The 26,853-nt window shown below is 42.8% G+C and overlaps 1 protein-coding gene and 1 long non-coding RNA gene across 5 annotated transcripts in view; one reads left to right on the forward strand and one right to left on the reverse strand.

The window, feature by feature from the left end:
• Positions 1-9,050, reverse strand: part of LOC125622736 (uncharacterized) — a 40,994-nt gene extending 31,944 nt beyond the window's left edge. Inside the window, exon 1 of the long non-coding RNA XR_007352791.2 lies at positions 8,825-9,050. This is a non-coding gene — a long non-coding RNA (uncharacterized LOC125622736). The remainder of the gene's footprint in view (positions 1-8,824) is intronic.
• Positions 1-26,853, forward strand: part of TPCN1 (two pore segment channel 1) — a 69,782-nt gene that overhangs the window by 36,138 nt on the left and 6,791 nt on the right. For 3 of the 4 annotated variants that reach the window (XM_048821014.2, XM_048821015.2, XM_048821013.2), the window contains 19 exons: positions 314-402; positions 1,921-1,955; positions 2,854-2,912; positions 3,757-3,856; positions 5,044-5,160; positions 5,858-5,982; positions 7,684-7,732; positions 7,958-8,021; positions 9,698-9,742; positions 10,861-10,917; positions 11,003-11,056; positions 15,688-15,760; positions 16,138-16,245; positions 18,938-19,009; positions 20,235-20,324; positions 20,862-20,977; positions 21,957-22,003; positions 24,116-24,184; positions 24,642-24,726. In XM_048821014.2, the coding sequence (XP_048676971.2) occupies positions 314-402; positions 1,921-1,955; positions 2,854-2,912; positions 3,757-3,856; positions 5,044-5,160; positions 5,858-5,982; positions 7,684-7,732; positions 7,958-8,021; positions 9,698-9,742; positions 10,861-10,917; positions 11,003-11,056; positions 15,688-15,760; positions 16,138-16,245; positions 18,938-19,009; positions 20,235-20,324; positions 20,862-20,977; positions 21,957-22,003; positions 24,116-24,184; positions 24,642-24,726 (1,454 nt within the window). The remainder of the gene's footprint in view (positions 1-313; positions 403-1,920; positions 1,956-2,853; positions 2,913-3,756; positions 3,857-5,043; positions 5,161-5,857; positions 5,983-7,683; positions 7,733-7,957; positions 8,022-9,697; positions 9,743-10,860; positions 10,918-11,002; positions 11,057-15,687; positions 15,761-16,137; positions 16,246-18,937; positions 19,010-20,234; positions 20,325-20,861; positions 20,978-21,956; positions 22,004-24,115; positions 24,185-24,641; positions 24,727-26,853) is intronic. The other variant, XM_048821016.2, reaches the window with a different exon arrangement.

The raw sequence follows: 26,853 nt of genomic DNA on the forward strand, positions 1-26,853 counted from the left end.
CTGCAAAGAAACTAAATATGGCTTGGAAAATTACTTGATGTTCTGGGGACCATGTAGCATTGTACTGCTGCATGGGAGACCTGGGTCTAGGGAATGAGTTTGAGATTCTTATTTCTCAGAGCTAACAGAACTTCACAATGTGCTAGAAATCCTGAGCATTCCATTCCCAATCATTGAAGTGAGAGATGGAAAAAGACTGACTAGATTCTCCAGTTTATCTGCTTGCCAATGTAGAATTGAGCCATCCTCACTTTCTGGTGCACATGCACAGGTTTCAGTTTAAAGTATGGAGTAAATGTTTCCTCCTTTTCAGAAATCTGCGGCAGATCTTCCAGTCTCTCCCTCCCTTCATTGACATCCTCCTCCTCCTTCTTTTCTTCATGGTGATCTTTGCCATCCTAGGTAAGTTGCCTTTGTGTAAGGTTAAGCTGTCTGCTTTCTTGTATGGTACCTTGCAGTAATTATTGTCCATGTGCCACAAAAGAGCAAGGGGAATGTAAAGCTGATTGGACGTAAGATGTTTTGACAGGCTCTTCACTTCCTTTCTGTCTGATTCATTTCATAATTAGCTGGGAGGTGAGGACAGGTGAAGAGTTGGAAAACATAGGAATTAGGGATTTCAGCCCCGTAAGGTAACATCACGAGTGACAAGGGAAATAAGTAACTTTGCCAAAAGGAGTTCTTGTATGCTTTGTGTGCGACTTCCAAGTTCTGCTTAATCAACTTCAGTCTGCAAGTTCAATTTAAACTTCTGAAAATTACTGTCTGTACTGTGCCTTGTACAATGCCATCCTCGGAGAGTATCAGAGAATTTGCTTTCCGGAGGGGTCATTTGAAAGTGTGTTGATAAGTACAAGGAGTCTACAGTATTGGAACTGGCACTGTGTAACACATACAATATCTTTTCACCTTCATGGTATTAGAAAACTTAACAGTTGCGTGACTAAGTATGCCAAGGATGGTGAACTTTTGGCATGCAATGCCTCTTCTGCAAAACAGTCACTGCCCAGCCTAAGGGCCAGCCAGCGTGTCCAAGCTTACAGCATGCCAGGTCTTCAGTCAAATCATGGGACTTTGTGAAATGAGAGAACGCTCTCTGGGTCTCTTGACCCTTTGTAGCACCAGCTGGGAAAGGATATGAAAGTAGAGGGGATCTTCAACTATGGGAGCAGGTGCCAAATCTTTGGACTGAAGAACCTCTTGCTGTTTTGGAGAAGGAGAGAGAGGAGGGGAGAAAAGGGAATAAGAAAAGCAGGAAGGAGAGGAAGCAGAGGTTTGAGAAAGGGAAGAGAGAATAAAACCAATCAAGATGGAATAAAATCACTAATGAAAGGGGACAAGAGGAAAGGAATGGCAGATCAGGAAAAAAGGATTCACAAACCCAAATCCTGCTCTCTTCTGCAGAAGCATGTTAGTGAGGCTGGAGACAAGGGCATGGGGCACCTTTTTCTCTCCCTCAACCACCTTCTTCCCTGATGTCCTCTGTCCATCATCTTCCATGCTGCTCCTTATGTTTAGAACAGTGTTCCAGATTAATCTGGGGTGGGGACTGTGGGCCTGATTCTCACACCTTCTTGTCCTTTACAATTGTATAAAAATGTGTGTACAATGCTACCAAATTAGGATTCCCCACTCACTTGCACCCATTTAACATAGGTATAAATGCTGATAGAAGGTGCCTGTGCAATGGAGAATGAGATCCTATATCTTCATCCTCTCTAAAGCACTGCACACATGCATTATGCTGCATACAGATATTAAATAATAACAGAATATTTAGCTGATCTGAAGTTTCATAGCCGTGATTTGAGGACAGGGACTCTTCGTTATTCTGTTGCTTGAAATTAATGTCCTTTTTTTTTTTGTTTGTTTGTTTTTTTTGTTTTTCCCCCTTCCCATTTTCTCCTTCCATTTCTTTAGGTTTTTATCTGTTTTCCTCTAACCACTCAGATCCCGTAAGTAAACAACAAATACTTCAGACTTCGCTTTTTAAGACCCATTTGGTCATCTTGAAAACCAAATTCAAATAGTATATATAAGGTATAGATATAGTTTTTCTCCTGAATGGATTGTCTCTGGTTTTTAACTGGAGTTAGCACTAAGAAGGGCAGAGGGCCATGACTGACCATTTATTTTTGTAATGTAGTTAACCAAGGATCGGAACCAATGGGAAATAGTAAATGATCCCCCCCTTCAATGTCAGGAGATCCAAAAGGGGACATTACATTTGTCACCCCTCTTCTTGATGTCTCAGTCCAATCAGGGCCAGCCAAATCTCCCACTACCCACAACTGCATCTATAGTGCAGTGCACCACACCTGTGGGCTGGCATATAAATGTCCTTGATGTACTTTGCTGCTCTACTATTAGTGCTTCTGCCTGGATAGGTAAGTGAATATACCCAATAAAGAGTTGTGATCCCAGCACAGCTGCTGGCAACCTCTTGTGATACACCAAAACTTCTTGTGATACACTTGATCACAGATCTAAGGAAAATAGTACTTTTCCATCCCAAGTGGGAGGCAGTTGGGTCTGCAGTAAAAGAGTGGTATAAGAAATCCTATTCTCGTCCTCCCAACTTATGCTGGCCTTACTGCTCAACAGCCACAGGTTCCAGTTGCCAAGTCTGACCACAGGGTGATAAAAGTATTGGGAGTAACCTACAGGAATGTTCAGACAAGCTTTCATTTTTTAACTTTTGACATGCCACACCTTTCTGTTTGCCTACAGAAGGGGCATGCAATTACATGTCAAGAACTACTAAGAAAGGTCAGGAAATTAGTTAATTAGTTAAGGAATTATAACCTTGACAGTGTCAATGTGGGGCTGGTTTGTATTTGTTTTCTCTTTCAGTATTTCAGTACCTTAGAGAACAGCCTTGTGAATCTCTTCGTTCTTCTGACCACTTCAAAGTAAGTCCATGCTTCCTTCTAGTGGGACTCCCTCCCTTCCCATCATCTCTGGGGAAAAAGTCTCTCACAGCAAATCTTTTATTTGTGAAACCTCTGGGGCTGCAGATGTGACCTCTTCTTTGTAGCATGAGAGCGATGTTTCCCGGTGGGGAACCTGTACTTCATTGCAGCCTAATGTGCAATGACCTGCCCCGAAGGAACTGCTGTAGTTCACCATTAAGTATTATGAAGCCACTAAAGGGGAAGGATGGTCTCACTGTTAAGGAACAGGTCTAAGAATACAGAGGTCTGAGTTATGCTCCTTTATCTGGCACTAACACATTATACAGGCATGGGAAAGTCACTTCACCACCTCTCTCTGCCTCTTTTTCCCATCTGTAAAATGGGGATAATGATGCTTGTGCATTTTCTAGGATGATTGTGAGGATTAATTAACTTGAAATCCTTGGAATAAGATCTCTGTAGAACTGCAAAATATTACTGTTGATTAAAACATAAATAAACCATAGATACTTTGTAAGTCCCTGTTGCCCATCAAACTTTTGGGATGTTTAGGGATACATAATCTTCACTGCATTTCAAACTCTTGCAGCTAATGTATACGCAAAAGACTAAGTCTAATATACAGACTAACACGGCTGCTACTCTGAAAGGTAATGTATAGGTTCATAATCTGTATATTGTGTATAGCTACTTAGTCTGCATAACTATATGAGGATGGTGATTTGTGTATGCATATACACAGTTCCTGTACATAGTATGATCATCTAGTCAGTGTGAAATGCTGCATGAATGAGACTATTGTGATTGCTAATAAGTTGGCTTGTATGTTTTGGGGGGGCAGTTTCCCTGACGTGATGATGCCATCTTACTCCCAGAACCCCTGGTCCTGTGTCTTCTTCATAGTATACCTCTCCATTGAGCTCTACTTCATTATGAATTTGGTAAGTTTCTTACTGCAGCTGGGACTCCCCTTCCTCTCATTTTGATATTGCAGTAGAGTTCTTCACCTGTCGCAATGGTTTGGTAATAGAGTGCCTGTTCTTTTTTGTGTTATAATGATTTCTTAACAGGGTCTATCTGATTAAAAACAATTATACCTGTAACAAGGTCTCTTTGGTAATGTTCAGCCATCTTTGCAATCTCTCGTAACAACACTGCAATGACCTCTTCAGGGATTTTTGATCATTTAAGATGTGTCACATCGGTGGTCTGCTCATTGTGATAAGGCCCCTTTTGAAATCTCTTGTCATAACGGGGGTATCGGGATCCCTATCGGAATTATCACCTAGTAATAGCATTTTAATATCTTAACCAACCTGGAACCCTTTTAAATTGCCAATCAGAGTCTGAAATGGTTAAAACTGGTAACTCTGACAGGACTTTAATTGTAGCAGCACTAACATTAGCTCTGCAATCCATGTATACGTCCTCATATGTCACCTACACATAGTTAGATCTCCTTAGTGGGTGCTTGTTTATAGGTGTGTCTGCGTATTGAAAGATTTAAATAGGGAGCACAGCTGTAGCCATAGAATAGCATGAGTCTATTAATTCAGTCACAACTGGAGCTTTCAGGCTCACTTTGGCTTGTCCAAACCAATACAAGGCTCCGGAAATCCATCTACAGAAGCTGTATGCTGTATTACCTTGCAACACTATCTATTGATGAATACTGATGTCATTACATCTGGGCCTTATAGAAGCTAGCCAGTTGAGGGTATACTTGACAAAGCTTCAGTTGAAGGTATAAAGGCAGAAAGTAGCCCTCTTTCCCCTCTTCTTCTGAGCTTACTGTCCTGGTATGAACAGGCATTGTACAAACTTTTTTATGTGACTCTCATTAATGATGATAGGAGCTGTGTAGCCAAATACCTATGCACCATTTTAAAAATGTAACTGTGGGTGTGTGCTCTTGTTAATCCTTTGGTGTCCAGGTTGCTTAGAGATTCTTATTAACTCTACTATACCCTGTATTAGCACAGCACCTAGCAAAATCCATACTGCTGGCATCTATTGTGCCTCTCTGTGGTGCTTATTCAGAAGTGTCCAGATGCAATGTAGCATATGAGGCCATATGCTGTAGCGATCAAAGCCTGACTTCCTCTTTGTCTCATCTGTTTCTTTTCAGCTTCTTGCTGTGGTGTTTGACACTTTCAGTGATATTGAAAAGAGGAAGTTCAAGTCCCTGCTGCTGCACAAACGCACAGCCATACAACATGCCTACCACCTACTTGTCAGCAAGCAGGTAGGGAATATTCTGTGTATGTGCAAGAAATACCCAGCCTGTGTCACTGGAACCGGTTACTGACACCCACCAGTAGCTCATCGGAAGACACTGAGTGTTTAAAGAGGTGGTGTCCCACCAGCAGTAATTGATGACAAAGTTCAGTGTGATCAGAAACCTGAAGGACTCAATAGATAGAGGATGGCTAAGTGACAACTAGCAGGAATGTTAAGCCTATAAATATATTTTGCAGATTGTACAGAACCAGGGAGAAAAGGAATGATTTAGCATAGTGAATTGAGGGTATAACGAAGAGTAATGGAATGAAATTCAAAAGGGAAAGCCGTAGGTTAAGTATCAGTAAAAGTATCCTGGCAGTGAGCTCTGTTAGACAGTGGAACAGTTTTCCAAGGGAAGTGGTGGAAGACCTAATACTTGGCACTTAAACTGAACAGAACTTCAGTGCAAGATTGTTCTCTGTTCTTCCACTAATCAGGAGATCAAGTAGAGGAGCTAATCCCAGGAGACTTTCCCTATATCTAGGTTCTAGAGTAATAAGTGAGTGTGTGCCTTCTAGAGGTGGTAGTAACAGCATCTTATCCTGACATTTAAATCTTGCTTAGAAGCAGTCCTAAGAGAGAGTTAAATACAGTGGCCTATATGTTCCTATGCTTCTTCCTACAGCATCACTTATGGCAACCCCTTTCTCTGTTTCTAGAGACCATCTGGTATCTCCTTCAAGCAGTTTGAAGGGCTCATGCGGTTTTATACGCCTCGGATGTGCGCCAGAGAGCGTTATCTCACTTTCAAAGCACTGAATCAAAGCAATACAGCTTTAGTCAGGTAGGAGCTGCTGCTGTAACCGAGAAAAGGGGTGGCATTTTACAGGATTCATGACACTCTGGGTCCATACCATATGTCAGAGGGAATGGTGCGGCTTATGAAGGAAAATCAATCCCAGAATACAGGCTTAGATGCAGCCTGGGGTCGGAGAACACTTCTGGGATTCTTGCCTTCTTAGGCTATTGGAGGTGAACTTGGGCTTGGAAGGGGTGTCAAAGTGATAATCCCCTGCTGCTTTATGATCTGCTCCTTGATGACTGGCTTTCCTTTCTGCCCCGTTGGAGAGACAATACTGCGATGACAGCCATTAAGCAGAGGGAGATAGGTGAAAGACAGAGGTCCTTGGAATAAAAGAGTGGGGAAACAGAGGACCCTATTTGGACATGAGACACCTAAAGAAAGGAGAACTTCTGCACATGCAATGCAACTTTAGCTTAACACTTTCCCAGGTAACCAGCAATTGGTTATGTCCCCTGGCATTTCACTAAAGCACCACTCTCCTGGAGTTCCTAAAAAGACTGCAGAACCCTGCATTAAGATTCAGAGTAATTATTGCTGAATCATGCTGTTGGGTGAGTCCAGTTAACTCCAACCTGGGTATAAAGAGATGAGTGTGTCTTTGGGCGAGAGAGACCTAGAATGATAGGACAAGGAAACCCCGAAGGGAAACTCAGGGCATAGCTAAGCTTGGGGTGAAATCTTTGCATGATGCTAATCTGGTGGTAGATAATGGTTTTCATTTCCCAATAAAGCTAAACCTCCAGGAAGGGAGTGAATCTGGATGCTAGTTCAGCATCTGTGTGCTCTGTTGAGGATGGGGTAGGTACCAAGAGTCAGATTGTTCAAGGTGTTTAGGTGCCTAAAGGTGCAACTAGGCACCAAGTAAGATTTTTTTCTAATCTGCGTCTTTAGGCATCTAAACACCTTTAAAAATCTGGCCCAAGCTGATTGTCAGTCGTTTTCATTTCATATGCTTACAGGGTTCTCTTATCTCATGTCTTTGCACCAGTTTTATTGTTGCTCAAAAGTTTAAAACTACCTTTTTAAAACAACCAACCAAAACCAAGCAGGAAAGGAATAGTTAGTAGTAAATGAGGAATTAAAATGTACTTCCAGGATGGTTCAAGTCCAATTATTTGTAAATGGCATTTTACAAACCGCACAACTGATCACCCAGCTATCAACCATGAGGCTTATGTAAACCTTAATATCGGTGATATCTTACTGTATTTATTTATATGCATGTAGTTCATGCAAGTAAACACTGTACCCCTAAGACCTTACAATATAAGTGGAAATTCTGATTCCATTGAAGTCCATAGCAAAACTCTCCTTGAGTTCAGTGGAGCCGAGATTTCACCCTAAGACTGTATCAGTCTTTGTCAGGCCTTGCTGCAGAAATGTGGTAGTCTTTACTCTCTCCTAAGGCTCACTTGCATTTAGGAAAACCTGAGACACAAACAATGGAATAGCTGAACGTTGATTTTTCATATAGTTTGAACAAGGAGTTAACAAGAGAAATTAAGGGGACTTCTCCTGAAAAGAAGGTCTGGCATGGAAAATGATCCCCCATCCCACAATCAGGGGACACAGTTAGGCACTTGATACACTTAAATAGTGAAACATTTGGTACCCATGATGGCAAAATCCAAATACCACAAAGATTTTGATCTGATTCACCCTTTTATCTTTCTCTTACAGCCTACAGGATTTCTACAATTTCTATGAAGTTGTTGGCTTAAAATGGAAGGCAAGTGTTAAATGGAAGAGAGTGTGAGGAGAGAAGGGGATGAGGACTGGAGGGAAGTTGGAGGTGAAAGAGAAGGTGGAGGAGAAATAAAGACTATGTGGAACAAGACCAAAATGACACGGGGAGAAGATGGGTCTTGTTCCTTTCTCTTATGGATGTAATTTTGACCTACTTAGATAAATCTCTGCTCATACCTCCCACTGATCAGGTCTGTTCCACTTCCAGACAAAACGAAACCGCGAGCACTGGTTTGATGACCTTCCACGGACAGCGTTTCTTATATTTAAAGGTAACTTGCTCTACAGATCACTTGATGATTACCCTGTTCTGTTCATTCCCTTTGAAGCATCTGGCATTGGCCGTTGTCTGATGACGGGATACTGGGCTAAATGGACTATTGGTCTGACCCTGTTTGGCCGTTCTTATGTTTTAAATTCTACATGTGCAGAAGCATGTACCTGTTGGAAAGTCATCTCTTTTAAAAAAAAAAAAAAAAAAAAGGCCTTCTGAAAGAACACATTCTCTCTACAGTACCCCAAGCGTAAATACAGTAACAGTCTAAATGCTCCAGATAAACTGCTGAGATGGGCACAGTTGCTAACTGCCGATCCACTCAAAGGGCACAGAGCAGCAGCCGTATTAGTCTGTATCCGCAAAATGAAAAGGAGGACTTCTGGCACCTTAGAGACTAACAAATTTATTTGAGCATAAGCTTTTATGGGCTACAGCTCACTTCATCAGATGCATTCAGTGAGCTATTATTAATAATAATAATAATAATAATATAATAGCTCACCTTACCTGATCACTCTCGTTACAGTGTGTATTGTAACACCCATTGTTTCATGTTCTCTGTGTATATAAATCTCCCCACTGTATTTTCCACTGAATGCATCCGATGACGTGAGCTGTAGCTCAAAAGCTTATGCTCAAATAAATTTGTTAGACTCTAAGGTGCCACAAGTCCTCCTTTTCATTTTTCAAAGGCACAGTGTTCTGGCCTGTTGGAGGACATCTGTTACACAAATATATATTCTGTGCACTGACCCGGAAACCAACTTTATAAAATAAGGAAAGCTTCTTAGCAAATACCTTGTAATAGACTAAGTCTTGAGCCCACCCATTGCTGGATTCATCTTCTGGTACAGCATGCAGGAGAGTCTGATGCAGCGCTCCAGCTTGCTGGGACTGGCCGAGTCTAGGAGATTCGTTTTTCAGTATCCAAGGCTGCAGCTCTCCTCCAACAGCAGCTGGCTGTGGAGTGGATTTGCAGTCTCCCAGGGATTGCTGATCTTCATAATCTCAGGTGGATGCAGCATTTGCACAGAGCATGTGCAGCTGCTGTAAAGGAGAAAATAGAGGTTATAATGTGGCCTAGATACAGCCTTAAATGTAATATACCCTCTACATGCCACCATTGCAAATGTTCCAGTTTTTCTTTACCAGTTTGTATCTCTGGATAATTTTTTTTTTTAATATATATGTATATGTATGTGTATATATGTGTATGTTAGTGAGGGACAACTAGCCTGAACCAAGGATAGTGCAGGCAGCTACTGGTACAAGATCCCTATGCAGCTGTGCTAATGCACTTTAGCCCCACATTAGGACACTTCCACTGTTCCAGGACTGGGCAGTGACTGACATCTCCATTTGAACTGTGCACTAGTTTCAAGATGTGGGCAAATTTTGGAACTGCAGTAGGGTGAGAACTGTCACATCACTGTCACTTGAGTTGTGGGTCAGGATTTGAAGTCAAGGCATAAGAAGTGAAAGACATGTAAGTGCACTATTGCCCACTGTGCTACCTATACCCCGTGCTGAGAATGAATATGAAAAATGAGCCCAGTTAATGTCAGGGAGGTTATTGAATAGATATGGAGGAAGAAGAGGGAGTATTTGAGTTTATTTTTAAGTATTTTTTGTAACGAACATCTATTCGTAATATTTCCCTTCTTCATACAGGCATTAACATTCTGGTGAAGTCCCGAGCATTCCAGTATGCCATGTGTAAGTGTGAAAAACAAAATCTCATGATTTTACGTACTCAGCTTTCTTTGTTCTTCAGGGCAGGGATTCTCTCTCTGTTTGTACACTGCCTAGTGCAATGGCACCAGATCTCTGATTGGAGACACAATACACATAATAATTCCTGTGCTTGTCTGCAGTCAGGGAAGGAGTTCTTGAATCTGTGCGTGTAGGATTCTTATAAGGACTAGTTTATACATTACTTTGAAGTGTGTTTTATGGGACTGGTTTCTTCAGAAGCTGGCTATTGCACCCTCTGAAATGCAACAGGATGTGTGATTACACTTCACATGGTTTCAGTTTTGACACTGCAGCTGAGGATGTTAATGCAAGAACCTGACTTGACACACAATGCTCCCATGGTTTGCTGTACTTCAGAAAGTGCAAACAGCTTAATTCCAAGGGGTATTGCTTGGAATTTGTACAGAACAGAGCTGTCAAGTTTCTCTAGAGAGGAGGGCAAGTTTGACTCCTGGTCCCATTTGTTACGCTAATCTCTAATTTTGATTTTTATTCTGTAAGGAAGTGCCCTTTTTGCTGATTATGATGGTAGAATGAAGGGAGAAAAAAGGAGTGAAGGGGAGATTTCCTACATCTTGGATCCTCTGTGTCGCAAAGCCTTAATGGTGGGCGCTACAAAAAGGCCTGCAGGAGCTTTGTGATGGTGCTGTATCCTTCCTGCATTGTAACTGACCTAGGAGCTATATACAGTCCTGGAACAATTCTGCAAAGATGGAAAAAAACTGGAATATTGAAGTAATACTAGGGCAATGTAGGGAATAATGTACCAGGAAAAATAACTGCATGTCAGACTGAGATTCAACAATACACTTTTCCTTCCGAGGATCTCAAAGCATTTTACATAGGTGGATAAATTATTATACTCATTTTATATACTGGGAAACTGAAGCATAGAATGTAGAGGGCTTTACCAGTGAATGGGATGTGTAACCTTGGGAGAGTTGGAAACAGAACTTGGCTCTTCTGATGCCTAGTCCTGTGCCCTAACCATTAGCCCACACTGCCTGCCTAAAGGTTTAGAAGATTAACATCTGATTATCCAGCAACTTTTGATTGCAGCAGTGTATTTTGTTTTCCAGATACTGTGGTAGCTGTGAATGGGATCTGGATTCTAATTCAAACCTTCATGCTGCAAGGTAGGATATACATGGTTCATTTCTTGACTTGTCTTCCATAAGTTTGATCAGCCCTCTGAGAAGGTGCTGTTTCTGTGCCTTGCAGGTGGGAACTTCTTCCCCAGAGATGTCCCGTGGAGTTATATTGTCTTCCTCACGAGTAAGTTGCTGTGCCAGACCAGCACTGCCTTGTTCCATTACATCTGGGAAAGGGTATATTGGGGCTTCTCAGTTGCGCATTTTAGTCATTCAAGGTATTAAAGGATCGATTTCCTTGGAAGCCATTTTTCTCAGTGCCTAGGATCTGTAAAGATTTTATTGGCCTTGCTTGCTTGTCAGAAATGCGTCTGGTGACCTTGGTGCTGAAGAGGGAACTTCTTGCACCCCTGCTATCTATGTAATGAGATGCATCTAAATGGGAATGTAGTTCTGACTCAGCCCCTAGTAACATTGCCCCAAAACCACACACACATCTGGTCTTCCATTTTCACCCCAACCGTAAACTGTTGGGCATTTACTGACACCCGTCCACAAACACAACTCACATTACTGTCAGTGCAGACTGGATACATTGCATAGCCCTCTTGGTAGAATTATCATATTGAAAGTGTATCTCAAACCAAGACCCTATTTATTTCCTGCTCTGTTAATTGTTATTTTGTGGAATCCTCCTCTTCCTTTATTTTCACCTGGAAGCTCCTTCCATTTTCCTCCATTGTACTGCCCTTCCCTAACTTTGACTCTGAGCTGTCCTCCTTCCATTTTGGAGGTGGTGACTCTTTTGAGCCTATCAGCACCACTTCAAAGAAATCAGAGGAGCTCTTGAGAGATCTGTATACTGCTGTCCCTCCCACAGAGGCTGACTGTACTGTCTTTCTAGTACTCCTGAAAAGAACAAGTCAAGAGTGAGCCTGATCATAGATCCCTACATGCCAGTGTGTTGCTCGGCCATGGAACTCATTACTTATCCAAGTTAGTTCATCCTCCCCTATAGGTCGTGGTTGTTTTTCACTGCTGCTGCTGAGCAATTCTACTGAACAGAGCTAAAGCTGACAAATGCAATAAAGGTGACTTTGGGAGAAACCAAATACACGTTTGCTAACCTCTCACTTAACTGCATGGAGAGCTCTTTGGCTACAGTTGCCAGCAGAGGAGTTATCAGAAAAGTTGGAGTTAGAGAAAATGTCCATTCTTTGTTTTATTAAGATGTGGTGACTTATTTTTGTTTTCCCTGTGGCTGTCCTAATTAGTGACATCACATAAAGGCAGAAAACTAAATATTGACAAATTTTATAGGGCTTGTATGCTAATGCAAGAAGTCTAAATACTAACGGGGTGAACTTGAGTGCCTGGTATTAAATGCGGATATTAATAGAATAGGCAAACAGAAATTTGCTGGAACAATGATAATCAATGGGGGACACAATACTAGGGTACAAAATATATAGCAATGACAGAGTAGGTTGTGCTGGGGTGAGTGGCACTGTATGTGAAAGAAAGCATGGAGTAAAATATAGTAAAAATCTTAAATGAGTCAGACAGTACCATAGAATTTTTGTGGATAGAAATTCCATGCTTGAATAAGAGTATAGCAGTCGGAATATACTACTGACAATCTGACCAGGATGGTGACTCTGATTGTGAAATATTCAGGGAGGTTAGAGAGGCTACAAAAACAGAAAACCCAATAATAATGGGGGATTTCATTTATCCCCATAGTGACTGGGTTCATGTCACCTCAGGATTGGGTGCAGAGATAAAATTTCTAGACGCTATTAATGACTGCTTCTTGGAGCAGCTAGTTCTGGAACCCACAATGGGAGAGGCAATTCTTGGTTTAGTCCTAAGTGAGCACAGCATCTGGTCCAAGAGGTGAATATAACTGAACCACTCGGTAATAATGACTATAATGTAATTAAATTTAACATCCTTGTTGGGAGGAAAATTCCAGAGAAACCCACCACAGTCGCATTTAACTTCAAAAAGGAGAACTAAACAAAAATGAAGCTAGTTAAATGGAAATTAAAAGGAACAGTAAAAAGAGTGAGCTGCCTGTAAGCTGCATGGAAGCTTTTTTAAAATACCATAATAGAGGATCAAACTAAATGCAGTTCCTCCCCCCCACCCCAAAAAAAAGAAGGTTACAGGACCAAGAAATGCCACCATGGCTAAAGAACATACTAAAAGAGGTGGTTAGAGACAAAAAGACATCTTTTAAAAGTTGGAAGGCAAATCCTACTGAGAAAAATAAAGGAGTATAAACTCTGGCAAGTCAAGTGTAAAAGTATAATTAGGCAGGCCAAGAAAGAACTTGAAGAGCAGCTGGTTTTTGCTAACAGCAAAAAATTCTTTAAGTACATTAGAAGCAGGAAGCCTGCCAACAAGGGCCACTGGATGATTGAGGGCCACTGGACAATCTAGGTGCTAAAGGAGCAGTCAAGGAAGACAAGTCTGTTGCAGAGAAGCTAAATAAATTTCTGGCATCGGTCTTCACTGCAAAGGATGCAAGGGGGATTCCTAAACCTGAGCAGTTCTTTTTAGGTGACAGATCTGAGGAACTGTCCCAGATTGTGGTGTCTATAGAGGACATTTTGGAAGAAATTGATAAATTAAACAGTAATAAGTCACCAGGACCAGATAGGTTACATACCACAGTTAGTATTTCTGCAATTTCACATTTGAGTTCCTCCAGAAATGTTGGGTGAATCCTATCACTTAAATTAGCCTCTGTAGCAGGTGACTGGCAGATAGCTAATGTAATGCTGATTGATTGATTTGATTTATTTTTAAGGCTCCAAAGGCAATTTCAGGCCAATGAGCCTAATTTCAGTGCTAGGCAAATTGGCTGAAACTATAGTAAAGAACAGAATGATCAGACACATAAATGAACACAGTATGTTGGGGAAGAGTCCACACAACTTTTGTAAAGGGAAATCATGCTTTACCAATCTTAGAATTCTTTGAGGGTGTCAGCATGGACAAGGTTGACCTAGTGGATGTAGTATACTTGGACTTTCAGAAAGCCTTTGACAAGGTCCCTCACCAAAGGCTCTTAAGCAAAATGGGCAGTAATGGGGTAAGAGGTAAGGTCCTCTCATGATCAGTAACTAGCTAAAATACAGGACACAAGAGTAGGAATAAATGGTCAGTTTTCATAGTGGAGAAATAGAAATAGCAGGTTCTCCCAAGGATCTGTACTAGGACCAGCTCTGTTCAACATATCCATAAATGATCTAGAAAAAGGGGTAAACAGTGAGGTGACACAGTTTGCAGATGACACACAATTATTCAAGATAGTTAAGTCCAAAGCTGACTGCGAAGAGTTACAAAGGGATCTCACAAACCTGGATAACTGAGACACAAAATGGCAGATGAAATTCAGTGTTGATTAAATGCAAAGTAATGCACCCTGGAAAACATAATCCCAACTACACATGAAAAATGATGGGGTCTAAATTTTCTTTTACCACTCAAGAAAGAGATCTTGGAGTCATTGTGGGTAGTCCTCTGAAAATATCTTCTCAATGTGCAGTAGCAGTCAAAAAGCTAACAGATGTTAGGAGCCATTAGAAAAGAGCTAGGTAATGAGACAGAAAATACCATAATGCCACCATATAAATCCATAGTATGCCCACACCTTGAATATTGTATGCAATTCTGGTCACGCCCTCTCAAAAAAGATATATTGGAAATGGAAAAAGTACAGGGTAGGGGAACAAAAATGATCAGGGTTATGGAATATTTTCTGTATGAGGAGAGATTAAAAAGACTGGGACTGTTCAGTTTAGAAAAGATTTATGGGGGAGATGATAGAAGTCTATAAAATCATGAATGGTGTGGAGAAAGTCAATAAGGAAGTGTTATTTACCCTTTCACATAACACGTGACTCCGGGTCACCCAATGAAATTAATAGGCATAAAGTTTAAAACAAGTACTTCTTCACAGAATTCAGTCAACCTGTGAAACTTGTTGCCAGGGGATGTTGTGAAAGCCAAAAGTAGAACTGGATTCAAAAAAGAATTCAATAAGCTCAGGGAGGATAGGTCCATCAGTGGCTCTTAGCCAAGATGGTTAGGTACACAACCCCTTGCTCTGGATGTGCATAAACCTCTGACTGCCAGAAGCTGGAGATGAATCACTCGATAAATTGCCCTGTTTTGTTCATTCACTCTGAAGTATCTGGTCTGGCCATTGTTGGACGACAGGATACTGGGCTAGATGGATCACTGGTCTGACCAAGTATGGCCATTTTTATGTTTTTATTCCCAGATATATAGAAATACTTTGATCACTGAACTGTTACCTGATGTCCTAATGTTCTACTAATTCAAGAACTTCACAAAGTGCCATCTTGGCAGTGTATGAAACAAGCAGCCTTCCTTCACTCTGTTTGAAAATATCTCCCATGGTCCCATGAGCTTGTATATATGATTCTTTATACATTCCATTGAGGCCAAATTGGGCAAGTAAGTGGGAGTGAGTATGTGCCCTGAAGTTCCTCCTGATGACTGACTAACCTTTCTTTAAGGCATTCACTCTTGTCCAAATGTTTGGCACAGTAGCTAAGTTGAACTCCATTCAGCAGCAGTGGGGAGAGATCACCACCCAAGTACAGGGAGAAGTTGGGAAGTGGGGTCCACTTAGCATCCCCTTGAGGATAAACATGAAGGAAGGGAATGGGAGCCTATTAAACCTACAGTCAACAAACCTACGAGTTCAAGCTGTACATATGGAATGGTTATGGTGGGGCTCATTTAAGGGTTGATATTAGATGCTCTCTTGTTTTGCAGTCTATGGGGTAGAGCTGCTCCTGAAAACCACTGGCCTGGGACCCATTGAGTATCTGTCTTCTGGATGGAATCTGTAAGTGTGCCTCTTGTGAACAGTGAATGGGGGCTGGAGGCATAACACCCAGAGCTGTTGTGCTATCCTGCACTGTGTCAGTGTCACTTGAGCAGTCTGAACTTGAATCAGCTGAACTTGGTGGGGATCTACTGAGAGAGAACTCAGAATTACAGGATTTGAGGGACATGGTGATAGTTGCTGGGATATAGTTGCCTTCTTTCAAAAACAGCCTTAGGTTGATAGGTTAGAAAACTTCATTTCAATAGAGGTTCTTCAGACAATTCCAGTACCCCTCCACCTTTCCCTTTGTCTTCTTTTGAACTAGAGTGCCAGGAGCACTCTGCCCCTCGCAAGGCTAAACCGGGCCATTTCTGCTCTCCCTCTTCCTTTTCCAGCTTTGATTTTTCAGTCACCTTGTTTGCATTTCTGGGTCTCCTGGCGCTGGCATTTAACATGGAACCATTCTACTTCATCGTTGTCCTGCGACCCCTTCAACTGCTGAGGTGAGACAGAAAAGGCATATGGGGAATGGGAAAATAGCCAAAGCAGCAGAGCTAGGGAGACTTGTTTTTTCTTCCAACCCAATCAAGAGCTCATCTCATTGGCAGGATCCAACTGGGTACATGACCATATCAGAAAGGAAGTGGAAACCTCTCTGGGTAATGAGATTATCTTGAGTTATCAGAATTAATTATGACAAACTTTGGAAGGGATATTAAAGCTTATGCTTCAGGGTTTAACCCAGCCTCTGTTAGAATCCAGGGTGGGACGTGATGTGGGGGCAGATTATCTCACATCTGCTTCTGTAGGGGTTCTTATACCTGTCTCTGAAATATCTGTTGCTGGCCACTGTTGTTCAGGATCCTGGGCTAGACAGACCTGAGGTCTGATCCCGTCTTTCAGTTCCTGTGTTCCTATGTGCAGAGTGCTGTAGCTCCCAGAAATGCCAATCACCTGAGGCAAATTGTTGTCTACTGGTTAGAGCAGGTTGCATGAGTTCTCTTCCCAGTTCTGATACTTGCAGTGACTCCTTGGTCAGGTAATTTATCTTCTCTGTCCCTCAGTAAAACGGGTATGATGATGTCTGCCTCAGAAGGTTTTTGTAAAGATTCATTCATCTTTGTAGAGTGCTTTGAGATCATCAAATGGAAGTTCTATAGAAGACACAGTATTCTTTTACTAAAGATGAACTAATACCTAGTTTTCATATAGCACTTTTCATCAGTAGATCTCAAAATGCTTTACGGAGAAGGTCAGTATTGTATTATCCCCATTTTACAGATGGGCAAACTAAGGCCCAAAGAGGAGACATGACTTGCCCAAGGTCAACCAGGAAACCTGTCAGAGCTGGGAATAGAACCTGGGTCCCAGTCCAGTTCTCTATCCACTAGGTCATACTGTCTAGGATTCCCACTTGATAATGGAGCACACGTGATGATTTAAACAATTGGGTTAATTACATTTTAAAAGAAACCATTTTCTCCTTTACTCATCTGCCAAAGCCTGCACTCAGAAGTCTGTTTTTCCTCTTGTATTGGTTGATGTGTGAGGAATGCAGCTTTCTCCCATTGATGGTTGCAGGGGAAAAAACAGAACTGAATTTGTGTCTTGGTAAGTGAGCGCACCTTTAGAATGTGTTCTGTAAATTCCAAGCATACAGGTGTTAATGATGTAGGAGCTCGCCATTTATAAATGTAATTTATTTATGTATGATGCTTTATAGGTAAAACACTATCCTTATCCTGAGAAGCATAATCCTGCAAACACTTATTCATACAGCTTGTCCTTCCTCACATGAGACAGAGGGGCTTACCCACAGGAGTAAAGACTATTTGAGTAAATATGGTCTGGATCAGGAACTGGGAGTCCTTACCTCTCCACTTTTAATGTGTCTAAAGTCTAAGTATCCCAACCAAGTGAAGGGAAGCAGTGTGTGGTGGAAAATTAACCACTCATTGTTTTAGGAATCAGAATTGCCTGAGGCTTTTTATTTTATGCGAGCATATATGCAAGGAGAGTCAGCATAGCTGCACGCAGGGTGGCAAGCGGCTCTGCTTTCCATACACTTCAACGAACTTATATAGGGTTTTCAGTGGCATTTCGAACAATACATGGGTACTTCTGCATGGGTACTTTTCCAACAGACCCTATCAATTATGCCTTATAAGGACAATATCCTACGTATTGCATCAATAAGCAACTTTTCTAGGTTGAGCAAGCTTTGAGGTTAAACAATAGGCCAAGTGCGGTTGATTGTAGGCCATGGGCTGTATATTGCAATATTGCAGTCAGGGGTTTTTTAAGCGGAACCGGTTGGATAGTCAGGGGCTTTTAGAAACTGCCCTGCTGTCATAGCATCTCTTGGCCACCCACACAGTCAGACTGGTCAAAGTTCGGCTAGCTTGACCAAAGTCCAGGCCCACTCAATTTTGCCTCCACAAGTGTAACCTAGTGGATAGAGGATTGATACTTGGGAGATCTGTGTCTGAGTCTCACTGACTTACTGTGTGACCTGGGCAAGTCATTTCCTCTGCCCCGTGCCTCAGTTTCCCCATATGTTAAATAGGGATAATGATACAGACCTCCTGTGTGAAGTGCTTTGAGATCTACTGATGAAAAGAGCAGTGTCCCACTCCACCTCTGGGGAAATTATTGGTGAATAATGGAAGTGCAAAACAATTCATAGATTCCAAGGCCAGAAGGGAACATTGTGATCATCTAGTCTGACCTCCTGTATAACACAGGCCATAGAAATTCCCCCAAAATAATTCTTAGAGCAGATCTCTTAGGAAACATCCAGTCTTGATTTAAAAGTTGGCAGTGGTGGAGAATCCACCACGATCCTTGGTAAGTTGTTCCAATGATTAATTACCCTCACTGTTTTAAAAAAAAATTATGCTGTATTTCAGATCCAAATTTGTCTAGCTTCAACTTCCAGCCATTGGATCATGTTGTATCTTTTCCTTCTATCAGTACTCCCCTGTCTAAATGCAGGTGCACAGTCCCCAGATTCTCATTTAGTAGCGTCACAGCGAGGAATGCCTCCATATGGACCCTGGCTGTGCCTGTATTCAAAATGCTTCTCTCGAGGCTTTGTTTTGCTGCTACATGCTACTTGTCTTTATGCGGCTAATAACAAAACAGGAAGGAAGTGTCTTCATGTAAGTAACCACTGGCTTTTCGTCCCTTCTTCAGGCTCTTTAAATTGAAGAAGCGCTACAGGAATGTCCTGGACACAATGTTTGAGTTATTCCCTAGGATGGCAAGGTATTGCACAGCCCTCCTTGGAGGGGGAAAAATGGGCAACATCCCAAAGGAGCGTGTACTAATATGACACTGCCATTTCCAGGGTAATGAATACCTGGGCTGGGGTCACGGTAGGAGCGATCACTTTTTTCTTTCTTTGCAGTGCAGCACAAAGAAATACATAGAGTTCTCTAGCACACTAGGCCTAGCACCTGATGCACAGTAATCCCTTTGTGCTGAGCACAGGGGCAACCCCACTTTTGCACTTGTTTGGTTTTTAAGAAATGATGTTTTTTGTGCAAAGAAAGTTTCACAAAGAAGATATATATACCCAGTGTTGCCTCATGTCCTTGGTACAATAGGGGACCAGATGGGTTACAATTATTTCAAAATGATATGGAATGCCCATTTAATTAGTCACTGAGATAAGTAGCCATTGTCAGTCTATGACATCACAGTATCTTATTCCCCTGTTGCAAAACTAGCTAGGTGTTCAGACATGTTAACAAACTATCCTTATTCTTGAAGCTGTTCTGACATCACTGCTGATGGTCAAGGAAACAAAGAGGATACAGCTATGTTGGCTTGTGCTTCATTAGAGAAACTGGGTGGTGGGGAGGGGGAATAAATATGTAATGGCTTAATGGAAAGGAGCAAGTCTGTAAGGAAAGAAGGGTTATCTTCAAGTTTCTCAGAGGTTATTTCTCATCAAGGGAGTGGTACAGAACTCCATGACTTGAGACTTCTAAAACTAGACAAACACTGCACATGTTCCATAGGAAACAAAACAGAATTGCAGGGAGGTGGTCAGATGCTACACTGGGGTTTACGGTAGATGGTAGAGATGGAAAACTGCTTAGAGAACAGCCAGTCTGAGTGACTTTGCTTTTTTCTCTGTCCTACCAATTGGCGAATAACAGAATTAGGCTACGTCCACACTGCACTCCTTACAACGGTGCAGCTGTGCTGTTTCAGCCACACTGTTGTTGGGCACGCAGTTTAGCCGCTCTTTGTCACCAGGAGAGAGCTCTCCTGACGACGATATCAGATCACCCCAAACAAGGGGGGATAGCGTCATCGGCCGGAGAGCATCTCCCACCGACAAAGTGCTGTCCACACTGGTGTGTTTCATCGTTAAAACTTCTGTCGTTCAGGGGTTGTTTTTTTCACACTCTAGAGGGACAAAAGTTTTAACAATGAAGGTGCAGTGTAGACAAGGTCTTACTTTTGTTTCTCTCTCCTCCAGCCTGGGCTTAACCCTACTTATCTTCTACTACTCCTTCGCCATTGTCGGCATGGAATTCTTCTCTGGGGTTGTCTACCCAAACTGCTGCAAGTGAGTACCCAGCAACCACCTTCCTCTGAAACAGCCTTGTTAATAGCCTGGTTCAATGCCAAGCCAGGAGCATCGTGTCATATCTGTATTTTCCTATCAAGAAAAGGCCAGTGGATGTGTGTTTACGAAGAGTGGTTGTTCTGAATTGAGATTCACAGTAAAAGGGAGACTTATCACTTCTCTTGCTGAGACTAAGTGCAATGATCTTTACTTACAGTTTGAGAAGGGAGAGGGGTAGTATTGTGCTGCTTGGTAGTGCTGGGTATTTGAATCGCTGCCTGAAGCAGCTGGGCTGGGATGGTTGCTCTATAATGGCACCACAGTAAAGCCCCCATGTAATAGGTATGATGCTGCAGTGCCCTTGCCTGGGGGGTACCACTTTAGAGAATGGCATTCAAAATGCAACAAGTGTTGGCAAGAAGAAAAAATAGCCTCCCTGCCCACAGGTCTCTCAGCATGCCTGTGTCTGTCAGCACCTGGAGCGTTGCACATCTTTCCAGAGCACCTCTCATTGTATGTTCTGGCTTCTCTAATCAGCACGAGTACAGTTGCAGATGCCTATCGCTGGGTGAATCACACGGTTGGAAACAAGACAGTGGTGGAAGAAGGTTACTATTATCTCAACAACTTTGACAACATTTTGAACAGCTTTGGTAAGAGGAATATTTACATCTTGGTTCTTATCTTAATTGTTGTAATACTCCTCGCATCTACTGCTGCTGATTGCAGAATGACCCTGTGTGAATCTGGTGCTTCTGTAGGGGTGAGACTCTTAACATAGCTTGCATAAACACCTGCCCATGCTTCCTTCTAGTCCCCAGAATTCTACCAATGCGTGTCAGCCCTGGTCCTCAGTACCCCTTCCCATTCTAACCCTGCCACCTGCAAGTGGCTCTGCCAAGTGACCTGTAACACCCCTGCTCTGGATCCCTAATCCTACTTATACTGTACACCTCAAACCTGCAGCAGTATCGTTTTGCTGTCCTGGGTTCTGCTGCTGGCTAAGAGAATCCAACTGTGTGGTGATTTTACAAGGTAAACATATCCTGGAGACAAGCATGAAACCTGCCGACTTGTTTTGACATGTGATCTGAACCAGTTTTGAATCCATGTTTCCAGAGATGAATAAAGAGAGCAACTCCACTATCCTGCTGAGCCTCTAACACTGATGTTGTCACTCTGTTTTTTTTTTTTGTTTTTTTTTTTCTGACTTTAAACATGAGTCTGGCCTGCAGGAGGAGGAGGAGGATGATAGTGGTGATTTTTTTTCTTTTTTTTTTCTTTGTGGATCTCTCAAGAGTCTTGCTTAGTGTGGCCTGGTATGGCAGACTCTGGTTCTACTAAGAAATGTGGGCCAAACTGTGCTCTTTGTTATACCATTATAACACTAGAGTCACTCCATTGTCATCAGTAGGGTGACTTCAGATTAACTGTGGTATGACTGAGAGTAGAATCTGTCTTCTGTCATCAGCACTCAAGTATTTCAGTCTCTGTTGGCTATCCTGAATGAGGTATCTTATGAAGAAAGTGGGAGAAAGCACATAATAGGGGAAATAGAGGCATTGAAATGACTTTGAAACTGGTCAGGCTGGCTAAAGCACTTCTTGTTTTGTCCTTTCTGTCTCCATACAGTTACGCTGTTTGAGTTGACAGTTGTCAATGATTGGTACATCATCATGGTATGTAGATCTCGGGGTACTTAAATGTATTCTTGTGTATACCACAGAATTCTTGCCAGCAAGGTAAAGAAGTATGGGCTGGATGAATGGATTATAAGGTGGATAGAAAGCTGGCTAGATCGTCGGGCTCAACGGGTAGTGATCAATGGCTCCATGTCTAGTCGGCAGCCAGTATCAAGTGGAGTGCCCCAAGGGTCAGTCCTAGGGCCAGTTTTGTTCAATATCTTCATTAATGATCTGGATGATGGTGTGGATTGCACCCTCAGTAAGTTTGCAGATGACACTGAACTGGGAGGAGTGGTAGATACGCTGGAGGGTAGGGATAGGATACAGAGGGACCTAGACAAATTAGAGGATTGGGCCAAAAGAACTCTGATGAGGTTCAACAAGGACAAGTGCAGAGTCCTGTACTTAGGATGGAAGAATCCCATGCACTGCTACAGACTAGGGACCGAATGGCTAGGCAGCAGTTCTGCAGAAAAGGACCTAGGGGTTACAGTGGACGAGAAGCTGGATCTGAGTCAACAGTGTGCCCTTGTTGCCAAGAAGGCCAATGACATTTTGGGATGTATAAGTAGGGGCATTGCCAGCAGATCGAGGGACGTGATTGTTCCCCTCTATTCGACATTGGTGAGGCCTCATCTGGAGTACTGTGTCCAGTTTTGGGCCCCATACTACAAGAAGGATGTGGAAAAATTGGAAAACGTCCAGCAGAGGGCAACACAAATGATTAGGGGACTGGAACACATGACTTATGAGGAGAAGCTGAGGGAACTGGGATTGTTTAGTCTGCGGAAGGGAAGAATGAGGGGGGTTTTGATAGCTGCTTTCAACTACCCGAAAGGGGGTTCCAAAGAGGATGGATCTAGACTGTTCTCAGTGGTAGCAGATGACAGAATGAGGAGTAATGGTCTCAAGTTGCAGTGGGGGAGGTTTAAGGTTACATATTAGGAAAATCTTTTTCAGTAGGAGGGTGGTGAAGCACTGGAATGCGTTACCTAGGGAGGTGGTGGAATCTCCTTCCTTAGAAGTTTTTAAGGTCAGGCTTGACAAAGCCCTGTCTGGGATGATTTAGTTGGGGATTGGTCCTGCTTTGAGCAGGGGTTTGGACTAGATGACCTCCTGAGGTCCCTTCCAACCCTGATATTCTATGATTCTATAGTCAGCACCAGGGCTTTGTCATCAATTCTTAATCACTCTGCAGCGCAAGATTCTCTTTAACACAGATCCTTTTTCATCACTCTGATGGAAAGTGGGTAACTTTTGGCTGACATGGATGGGATGAGAGGGTGGCACTGTTAGCTGCCTGCCAGGAGCTGTCCTCCCCAGTAACATCACTCAGATATTCTGACAGACAGGTTGCCACTGGCTGGCTCTGCGCTGTACCTTTTGGCTGTTATACAGCATGTGACAGCTATTGAGCAATTCTGAATGGTTTAGGGAGAAGATGAAAGGTTCTGAATGCTGCCCTTTTACCTCATGTATTTCTCAATGAGGTTTCTCATCAGTCGTCTTATTTCTTCTCTCCTCCTCCCTGTCTCCTCTTTCTCCCCCTACCCCCACCCTCCCACCTTGCTATGTATGGTTGAATGGCAGCCATTCTCTGTAATGCTACGAAGGAAATCTTCACTAGGAATAACCTCAGGATCCTTGATCTAATTAATTCTGAATGCAGCATGGCAGACCTGTTGTACCTTTGGTGTAAGGGTGTTAGTGCCCTCACTCTTCAAGCACTTCTGTACTATAGCTTGTTGTCGCAGGCACTATGCTGTATATTGGTAGCTAGATATGTAGCGAGATAGCTATCTCTACACTTTTCTGTAGCCCTCGTCACCATTGTGTGAGTATTTACACATCAAAGTAATATATGGGAATCTGTGTTCAATCCTTTAGGGGAAGGGCTTCAGGCCCAGGGGCTAGCTGGGGCTTTGAGTATGGTAGAGGCAGTCCCTGGGGTTAGATACGTGAGGTGCACTACTTGTCCTGTATTTCATGAGGTACAGATTTATATTTGGGGGTGGGGGGGCGTGCTGCTTTGTCTGCTCTCAAGGGGACTAATGCAGCTTCCCTCCTCTTTGCCTGCCACTGAACTCCTGCCTCTCTTGTCCCTAGGAAGGGGTGACCTCACAAACCTCTCACTGGAGCCGCCTCTACTTCATGATCTTCTATATTGTGACCATGGTAGGTCCTCAATGCACTTTTGATGGAAAATCTCTAAATGCCAGCGGCAGTCTTGCTATGCTCTAGTGGAAGAATCCGCAGCCAATTAGGGACGTTCTCTTTATGAAACGTAGCTCAGAACGACGCATGTGTCCAAATCACTTTCACTGGCTTTGATATGGCAAGAACTACAAGTGTTGCCAGAGTAGACTCATTATTATGTAGCTGAATGTGAGTTATAGTGGTGTGTAGTGATACCTCCATCTTGTCATACCGCCCATTCCCAGTTCACTGGCAGGCTGTTACACAAACACATCGCCTAGACTCATGGATTAGGATTTGTACACTCCCTCTGCTGAAAGAAGGGGTGAGGGGAAGCAGCAAGAATTCAGGTGCAGTTCAATTAGAACCAGACTTGGAAGGATGCTGCAGTTACAAACCCTGTGACGCTCTCTACTCATTCTGGCTCCCTTCCCAGGTGGTGATGACGATCATTGTGGCCTTTATACTGGAGGCTTTTGTGTTCCGCATGAACTACACCCGAAAGAACCAAGGTTCAGAAGGTCAGTGTCAGGCCTGGCCAGCCTGCTGGTCTGTATAAATTTGCTCCCAAAGTCTGGCTTGTGTGTATGAGAGAAAACAACTGAACAGGAAAGGCCTGATTTTATAACCTCCTCACGTGCACCCACAATTCTGTAGTTGCAAATAACTGCAGTTGCTGTATTTAAATATCAAGCTACCCGATTATACCCAGCTCAGATAGCTGGATATCCAATGGCAGCAGTTGTAACTGCGGTTATTTGCATTCCCAATTGAGTGCGCACAAAATAGGCTATGAGGTGTAGGTCCTTTTTTTAAAAATCAGACCTTTGGCCCCAAACATCCTCGGAACTAGAAAAACCCTCCCAATCCAACATACCTGCCATCACCTTATTGATTGTTCTTTTCTAACTTGTTGGTAAGATGTGGCTCCTCTTGCCATCTCCCAGTCTGAAGAGCTTAACACAGTCTCCCACAGTATTCTTGCCAGCAAGTTGAAGTAGTATGGGCTGGATGAATGGACTATAAGGTGGATAGAAAGCTGGCTACATTGTCTGGCTCAATGGGTAGTGATCAATGGCTCCAAGTCTAGTTGGCAGCCGGTATCAAGCGGAGTGCTCCAAGGGTCAGTCCTCGGGCCAGTTTTGTTCAATATCGTCGTTAATGATCTGGAGGATGTTGTGGACTGCACCCTCAGTAAGTTTGCAGATGACACTAAACTGGGAGCAGAGGTAGATACGCTGGAGGGTAGGGATAGGATACAGAGGGACCTAGACAAATTAGAGGATTGGGCCAAAAGAAATCTGATGAGGTTCAATAAGGACAAGTGCAGAGTCCTGCACTTAGGATGGAAGAATCCCATGCACCGCTACAGACTAGGGACCGAATGGCTAGGCAGCAGTTCTGCAGAAAAGGACCTAGGGGTTACAGTGGACGAGAAGCTGGATCTGAGTCAACAGTGTGCCCTTGTTGCCAAGAAGGCCAATGGCATTTTGGGATGTATAAGTAGGGGCATTGCCAGCAGATTGAGGGACGTGATCATTCCCCTCTATTCGACATTGGTGAGGCCTCATCTGGAGTACTGTGTGCAGTTTTGGGCACCACACTACAAGAAGGATGTGAAAAAATTGGAAAACATCCAGCAGAGGGCAACACAAATGATTAGGGGACTGGAACACATGACTTATGAGGAGAGGCTGAGGGAACTGGGATTGTTTAGTCTGCAGAAGAAAAGAATGAGGGGGGATTTGATAGCTGCTTTCAACTACCCAAAAGGGGGTTCCAAAGAGGATGGATCTAGACTGTTCTCAGTGGTAGCAGATGGCAGAATGAGGGGTTATGGTCTCAAGTTGCAGTGGAGGAGCTTTAGGTTGGATATTAGGAAAAACTTTTTCAGTAGGAGGGTGGTGAAGCACTGGAATGCGTTACCTAGGGAGGTGGTAGAATCTCCTTCCTTAGAAGTTTTTAAGGTCAGTCTTGACAAAGCCCTGTCTGGGATGATTTAGTTGGGGATTGGTCCTGCTTTGAGCAGGGGGTTGGACTAGATGACCGCCTGAGGTCCCTTCCAACCCTGATATTCTGTGATTCCATATGCCTCTAAAGGAATAAGTCAACACCTTGACTGGCCCTGTTTGTTCCTGTACAGCCAGCTTTGTGCTATGAAGCTTCAGAAGAGTCTCACAAAAATGATTAAAGGATTGGGAAGCAAGCCTTATAGTGATAGTCTCAGGGAGTTTGATCTATTTAGTGTAATAAGGGAAGGCCAAGGGTTTACTTGATTATGGTTTACAAGTACCTACATGTGCAACAACAATTTGATAATGGGTTCTTCAGTCTAACAGACAAAGATATAACAAGATCCAGTGGCTGGAAACTGAAGCTAGAGAAACTTTTAACAGTGAGGGTAATTAGCCATTGGAACAATTTACCAAGGATTGTGATGGATTCTCCCTCATTGGCAGGTTTTAAATAAAGATTGGATGTTTTTTCTAAAAGATACGCTCTAGTTCAAACAAGAATTAATTCAGGGAAGTTCTCTAGCCTATGCTATATGGTGGTCAGTCTAGATGATCACAGTGGTCCCTTCTGACTTTATAATCTCTGAAAACCCCGTTAGGATTATTGCCATTGCTGATTAAAACTGTGACTCC

This window comes from Caretta caretta, chromosome 15, assembly GCF_965140235.1.
Source record: "Caretta caretta isolate rCarCar2 chromosome 15, rCarCar1.hap1, whole genome shotgun sequence".
Classification (NCBI taxonomy): Eukaryota; Metazoa; Chordata; order Testudines; family Cheloniidae; genus Caretta; species Caretta caretta.